The sequence below is a fragment of the Arachis ipaensis genome, chromosome B1 (genome assembly GCF_059453495.1).
Source record: "Arachis ipaensis isolate K30076 ecotype BB chromosome B1, ASM5945349v1, whole genome shotgun sequence".
NCBI classification, from domain to species: Eukaryota; Viridiplantae; Streptophyta; class Magnoliopsida; order Fabales; family Fabaceae; genus Arachis; species Arachis ipaensis.
In genome coordinates, this window is record NC_142436.1 from 41,836,384 (window position 1) to 41,844,461 (window position 8,078).

The 8,078-nt window shown below is 33.3% G+C and overlaps 2 protein-coding genes across 2 annotated transcripts; both read right to left on the minus strand.

The window, feature by feature from the left end:
- Window positions 1-2,224: 2,224 nt before the first annotated feature.
- On the minus strand, window positions 2,225-3,277 carry LOC110265823 (uncharacterized). Its single transcript, XM_021109156.1, has one exon. The coding sequence runs from the start codon at window positions 3,275-3,277 to the stop codon at window positions 2,225-2,227; it is 1,053 nt and encodes a 350-aa protein (XP_020964815.1).
- Window positions 3,278-4,397: 1,120 nt separating this feature from the next.
- LOC110270830 (uncharacterized) lies at window positions 4,398-5,027 on the minus strand. The gene is made up of 3 exons (XM_021120310.2): window positions 4,836-5,027; window positions 4,653-4,733; window positions 4,398-4,553 (listed from the first exon to the last, which is right to left on the minus strand). Exons 1-3 carry the CDS (start codon window positions 5,025-5,027, stop codon window positions 4,398-4,400), a joined length of 429 nt encoding a protein of 142 aa, XP_020975969.2.
- Between the last annotated feature and the right edge of the window lie 3,051 nt (window positions 5,028-8,078).

The following is an 8,078-nucleotide window of genomic DNA, read 5'->3' on the forward strand; positions in this document are numbered from 1 at the left end:
TTATAAAGTATCTTCATTTTCTTATTTTCCTTTCCTTCAACTTAATAAATATTAATGGTTTTTAAATCTAAAATTTTTAGATGTATTTAAATTATTCCATATAGTTTAATAAATAAATACATTTATTGAATAAACATGATGTTATATTAATAAAAGATGAAATTGTCTGTTATAAAGTTTTAATTTATTTTATAGATACTTTAAACACTGAAATTCAATTCAATTCTAGAATTTTATTAATTTATTTTAATTATTAAAATTTAATTTAATTCTAATTGAAATTTAAGTCATCAAAAAATGTAATTCAATTCTATATAATAATAATAATAATAATAATTAATAAAATGTTGACTATTTTTTTATTTTTCTCTATTATTTTAGTTTTGATTGAGTAGAGAAATATTAATGTGATAGATAAATCTCTCTTGGAATATAAAAAGATTATCTGCAATCCTCACCCATTTCCTATGCCCTTCCAAATTTACCTCATGCCTATAAACTCTTTTTCCACAGCTATCCTATTTTTGTGTTTCTTATCCCATACCCTATAAACCCCTTTTCACTCCACTTCTTATTTCAATTGTAGGGGTCTTCTGGAAATGGTATGATAGTGTTCGCATTCTTCTTCTTCTCAGGCTCTGCATGTCATGTTTCTCAACAACTCTTCCATGGATCCAGAAAGGCTACGGTCGATATGAAGGAGGCGGATGTCGCGTTCTCTCGGTTCTGAGCACGACGGCCATGAATAGCTTCTCTCTCTGATCTGATGATGAAAGGGATGAAGATCTTCTATCAGGATATGCAGTAGGGTTTACATTGATTGATGTGATGATTGTTTGGGGTTAGTGATCACCAAGAACAGTAGGTTTCACTTTACAGGTACTCTATTTAGATTTGTAGTTGCTTCTCATGTTGCTAATTCTACCTACTTCTGTACGGTGTTTTGGTATGATAAGTGATGTTTATTTTTTGATGTGGAAGTGAACGATAGATTGGAATAACTATTGAGTGATTTTTATTTTTTTTATTTTGACACTTGAAATTAACAATGCTGTAGATAAATCTCTCTTGGAAGATAAAAAGATTATCTGTAACCCTCACCCATTCCCTATACCCTTCCAATTTGCCTCACGCCTATAAACCCCTTTTTCAAGCTATCCTATTTTACTGTTTCTTATCCCATACCTTATAAACTCATTTTCACTCCACTTCTTATTTCAATTGTAGGGGTCTTTTGGAAACGACATGATGGTGTTCGCATTCTTCTTCTTCTCAGACTCTGCATGTCATGTCTTTCAACAACTCTTCCATAGATCCGGAAAGGCTAAGGTCTATATGAAGGAGGCGGATGTCACGATATGATTTGGCCCTATGATTTCTACCTCTGCTCTATTTTTGCCTGCTACAGCGTTCTCTCAGTTCTGAGAATAGCGGCGATGAATAGCTTCTCTCTCCGATCTGATGATGAAAGGATGAAGATCTTCGATCAGAACATGCAGTAGTGTTTACATTGATTGATTTGATGATTGTTTGGGGTTAGTGATCACTGAGGGCAATAGGCTTTACTTCACAGGTACTCTATTTAGATTTGTAGTTGCTTCTCATATTGCTAATTCTACCTACTTCTGTACCGTGTTTTGGTGTTTTGAGTGATTTTTTTATGTGAAAGTGAACGATAGATTGGAATAGCTATTGAGTGATATTTCTTTTTTTTATCTTTAAATTTTTTTTGTCTAAAAAGTTCTTGAACTATTTAATAATCTTTCTTTTTCAAAATAGGTATCTACTTTAGAATAAATAATATAAACATCCAATAATAAACCCTAAATCCAAAACCTTGAAACCTAAACCTAAACCTAACCCTAATCGTAAACCCTAATTACTAAATCCTAAATTCTAAATCTATAAATCCCAAACACTAAAAAATAATTATTTGAATACATTATCTTTTTAAATAAATCAAAATTCTTTAAAATCAGTCATTATAGCATATTCAATCAAATATATATTTTGAATGATTTCATAAATAGTAATAACATTTCATTAATTACTTATCAATAACTGATACAACTACTTATCAATATGAGCAAAAGTCACATTAGAAAACACTTCCTAGTATACTTATCAATAACTGATACAACTACATGATTACAACACTTGATAAACTAACTAATAATATAAAAGAAATACTAATAATACTACTTCTACTAACAACACAGAACCTTCAGAAAATAATCAACCTTTGGGATACAATTGAAGCATACTTGAGACACATCTCATAGGGCCATGAACTATAGTAAATGATATTTCTTTTGTAAGTAATCATATTGACTTTGGATACTGAGACCTCTGTTGAAAGAGGTAAATTTGTCCTCTTTGAACTTTTAATCCTTTCGTGAACTCTGATTAGATTTTCACCAATAATAAAACTGGGGTTGCAATGAATTTTCCTTTGCCTATTCTCCATAAACTTTCTCCAACGAACAATATTGAAGGTTTCAATGTCAACCTTAGATAACATAGTGTGCCATCCCATATTGGATGTTTCATAACCCATTAAACACAAAGTATCTTGAAAAACAGTGACAGATTGAAAATATGGCTTTTGAGCCTGGTTTGGAGAATCAATTATCTTAATTTTTTGGATTTTGAATGTCACCACGTCAAAGATAACTGTATCACTGGCAATACTGGATTGCCTTCCCACCCAATTATTCCAGAAAGCCTTGCCTCTGTGTACGACAGAACTTCCACCCAGATTCTTCAGCCTTTGATCCTTAATATAACCATGTCTCCATTCCCCATAAGCCGAGTCATATACATTACAGTGAAGAAATCGATCTCTGATATTCCTCTTTGATACATGTACAATGAAATACTTATCAGTTCTAGGAGTGAAACCAAATGCATATCCGATCATAGCTTGACGGCATAGTTTGTTAACAGGATCTTCCAAGCACCAAAGACTTTTCAGAAGGGGATTCCAAACCAACACCTCAGAATTAAAACTATTGATACTGTATCTCAGACATAGCATCCCATATTCAGACCCAATAATACTCCACCACCCAGATTGATCAATCTCAATAGGCAGCTGACATGGTATGATGGCTCCACTGACACAATCAATCATACTTATGTTATCTGGCGAATACACCCAAGCAGCTAAATCAACATGAAGAAGCAGATTCAAGTGTTTACCCTTAGTTACAAACGTGTTCTCCTTCATAAAACTGTAATTAGATAATATCTCATTTCGTACTTTACCTAGGGCCATGCATCTCGCTGCTATTTTTGGCTCGCTTCTCCTAAAAATTTCAAGCAAGATATCATCCAGGAAAACTTGTTCCAGGTTTATCTCTGCTGAGGTAGCACTTTAGCTCATGTTGATCTGGGCGAAAGGAATGTAATGTGAATACCTATAATCTGCTGATTATCCTTGTATAGGGTATTTATAGTAAATACTTTAGGCCATATATGAGTCATATGTGTGGTTTTAATTTATTGTTTAAACCCTATTTTTTTTCCTTCAAATATAAATCCTAGAAAAAGATTATACCCAACAAAATCCAAAGGTTACTATTTCAAACCGTGTTTGGTTTCACAGACTCCAATGTAGCACATTGCTTGTTATTTTAAATGTATATCACTGTCAAAACAATATACAATGCCTCATTGAAAATCTTTTTCTTATAGTATAAGCAAATATTGAATGAGCATAGGTAAAAGGGATGATTTGACCCAACCTTTAATATATTTTGCTTCTTTAACAGTTTTTTGTATTTGAATAAATATAATATTAAAATCAGATATATTTGAAATCATTTATTATATATATTGACAATCTATATATTTGGTTGCATGCCTTGACCATCCTCTAAAGGTTATTAATTAAATAGCGATTGAGAATAGTGAAAATTGATATACTATGTTCTAATAGTTCTTTTTCTAATTTGTAAATGATTTCTCTTATGTATAATTGTTATTGAATCTGTTACTTGTAAATTATATTGTATATATATTGTACTCTACAGTATGATAATTGTAAGTTTGGGATATAGATAGACAATTTATAATCAACAATTATACTGAAGTGGGTTACTCCATGCAGGAAATATTAAGTCATTAGCATCAATACAGATTAGAAAACGAAATTCTAAAAGCACACTTTCTAGAGACATAAACATAATTCCTAATTAAACAACAACTAATTAAACTAAGTACCATCTGTTAGAACAAAGTCTAAAGATTCTTTTCTTTCTTAATACTCAACCTTGGCTTCTTAGTACTTGACAATAGCCCTATAGGTATACTCTCCAAGTCTTTCACAATTACTCCTATAATTTCTGTATCAATCCTTTTAGCTCTCTAAGTTAGAACAAAGTCTAAAGATTCTTTTATTTCTTAATACTCAACCTTGGCTTCTTAGTACTTGACAACTGCCCTACGGGTATACTCTCCAAGTCCTTCGCAACTACTCCTATAATTCCTGCATCAATCCTTTTAGCTCTTCCCTTGCCGCTGGTAACTGTCTTAGACTCATTGACGGATTCCTGATGATCAAAACAAATTAAATAGTTAGTAATCCTTAACACTCTAATCATACTTTTTTAATCATTGAAATTTTCTTTTCTATACACTAAAAAACTTACCTGTCCACCTTGGACAGATTCATCATCACCAAGATAAACAACATCAGTAGTACAATCCAAGCTAGTAACATTATCCAACCTCTGCAATATCCAATAGACTTGTTCTGCATGACTTTTTAAGAGATATGGTTCGTAAAACTATATAAATTTATTGTAAGGGTTGCTATTTTCAAATTTCCTTACCTCCACAAATTGTTCATTTACAAACTGGTTGTATTTATGGATAAGGTGCTCATCAAGGCAAGCTTTTATGACATTATAGACGTTTTCATTACCACTCAAATTACTACTTTTCACATTAATCCTTAATAGCAACTTCATGTCCAAGGCCGTCTTCAGTACCTTTGGGTAAGAATCATCAGAATTATCCTTCATTATGAATTCTTAAAATAATCAATAGGATGTTAATGCTATGTTAAATGAGGATAAAAAATTGTAATATGTTCATTGTACCTCATTGTAGCTTTCTCTGACTGTGGTTGCACTCAACCCTACAATTTGGCTTGCTTCGATATCCCACAATACTACACACATACTTACATTTGCATCAGAAACATAAGCTTGAAGCTTATACCGCAAGTCTACATGAACGGCCTTCTTGCGGCAATGGTCACACTCAAACCTCTCTGATAAACCACTATTTTATGGTTTATTTTGTATTGAATTGAGTGGATTTTGTCAACTATTCTCACACTTATCCACATAATTGCATGTTTTTAAGTTTTCTTGCTAATTTTATGCTATGATTGAAAACATGCTTCCTAGGCCTTTAAATTACTATTTTTTAATCCCCTCTTATTACCAATCGATGCCGTGATGTGTTTGTTAAGTGATTTTAGAGTTTATAAGGCAGGAATGGCTTAGAGGATGGAAATGAAGCATGCAAAAGTGGAAGGAACACAAAGAATTAAGATTTGAGAAGCTGGTGTTGACGCATACACATGCCTGAAGCGTGCGCGTGACCGGGAGCAGCGTCCACATGATGCGTACGCGTGACTGACGCGTACGCGTGGCCAGTGCAGAGTTCAAACGACGTGTACGTGTGGTTGACGCGTATGTGTGATGAGCGTCACGTGCTGCAATAAAGTGAAAACGCTGGGGCAATTTCTGGGCTGATTTTGGCCCAATTTCAGGTCCAAAAAGGAAGACAAGAGGCTGGGGAGTGGAGCTGAATCAATGATTGATTCATTCATACACATTTTAGTTTTAGATAGATGTAGGATTCTAGAGAGAGAGGCTCTCTCATCTCTCTAGGTTTTAGGGTTTCTTCTTTTATTTTTAGTTTCATCTAGGTTTAGATTCTACTTCTTATCTTGATTCAAGTTCCTTTTTTAATTCCTTGTTATTACCTCTTTACTTTCTTAGTTTTATATGTTGTTCCCTTTACTTTGTTGCTTTATTATTCATGACTCCTTGTTGATTCTATTTTTCTTTTAATGCACTTGAGGTATTTTAAGTTTATTGTCGCTTTCTTTAATTTGTTGTCATTATTTTCTTGCAATTGTTAGTCTTAGATTTTACTATTCCTTGTTAATTTTATATGTTTTTATTTTGTGCCTTCCAAGTGTTTGATAAAATATTTGGTTGAATTTTAAAATAGGTTTTTGTGTTCTTGGCTTGGATTGAGTAATTTGGAGACTCTTGAATTGTCAAAGTCTCTTGTTGATTGGTGATTGAAAGTTGCTAGTTGGCTTGAGTTTCACTAAATCTAGTCTCTGATTAGGACTTGGAACTTAAGTTGATTTCGCTCACTTGACTTTCCTTCAATTGTTAGAGGTTAACTAAGTGAGAGCAAAAGGCAATTACCATCACAATTGACGATGATAATGAGGATAGAAATTCCAATTCTCCACCATTGCTAGGACTTTTCTTAGTTGTTAGTTTACTTTATTGCTATTTACTTTCTTGTTTATTATTTCAAAACCCCAAAAATATACCTCATAACCAATAACATATACACTTCCTTGCAATTCCTTTGAGAGATGACCCGAGGTTTAAATACTTCGGTTATTTTTATTGGTTTGCATTGTGACAAACAAATTAAACGTTGATCGATGATTATTTGTTAGTTTAGAACTATACTTGCAACGCGATTTTATCAAGAAATTCTAGACCGATGGTGCGGTATTTATAACCACACTTACTAACCGGCAAGTGCACCGGGTCGTACCAAGTAATACCTTACGTGAGTAAGGGTCGATCCCACGAGGATTGATGGATTAAGCAACAATAGCGTTTGATAGGATTAGTTAGACAAACAGAAAAGAGCGTTGATGTTCAAAAAGCATTAAACAGTAACTCAGAATATCAAAGGCAGGCACATAAATAAATTGAAAATAAAATATGGGAGAAAACAGTTAAGGCTTCAGAGTTATCTATTTTTCCGGATTAACTTTCCTTACTAACTATTTTAATTATGTAGGATTTAATTTATGGCAAACTATATGTGACTAGACCCTAATTCCTTAGACCTTTCTAATCTCCTCTAAAATTCATCAACAGCCAATTCCTTGGTCAATTAATTTCAATTAGAGGGTGATGATTAAATTCCAGTTTATATGCCACAAAAACTCTAATTACCCAGAAATAAAAGGATTATATATCACGTATCTCGTTAAATCCAGATAATTAAAATTTAGGAGAATATGTTTTCAAGCTGTTGTTCAAGTAAAGAGCTTTTCCAAGTTTTACAAGAACTCAAATAGAAAGAGGGTCATACTTCCATTCCACCCAAATTCATAAAATAAAGAGCGAAAACAATTCTTAAATTATAAATCCATACATAATTTAAAATAGAAAAAGCAATAAAATTAATTCATAGAAATAGACAGAGCTCCTAACCTTAACAGTGGAGGATTAGTTACTCATAGTTCAGAGTAGAAAACTAGGATTGTAAATTGGGATGGAATGGGATCCTCCCCAGGACCTCTACAAAGGAAAGAAAGCTTCCTCCTTTTATAACTAATCCTAATAAATTTAAAAATCTAATATCTAAAACTAAAAATTAATATAATATCTTTTCTTAATTTAAGATTTGAATTTAAATTTGAATTAATTAACAGATCTTCAGTTGATGGGTGGGGACCACTTGTTCTGTCCATTCTGCAGCTTCTAATCTGTGTTTTCTGGGTGGAAAATTGAGTTAAAACAGCCCAGAAATCGCCCCCAGCGTTTTTCTGCGTTTTCTGCACGTGGCGCATGTGACGCGTCCGTGTCGTCCACGCGTTCGCGTCATTTGTGCAGATTCCAATCCACGCGTTCGCGTCAGGCACGCGATCGCGTCATTGCGATCTCCTCCATTCCACGCGGTCGCGTGAGCCATGCATCTGTGTCGGTATTCGCTGGTCATCTCCTTGGTTTCTTCTCTTTCTTTGCAGAAACTTCATCAAATCCATCCGAATGCTACCTAAAATAAATAAAATTGCA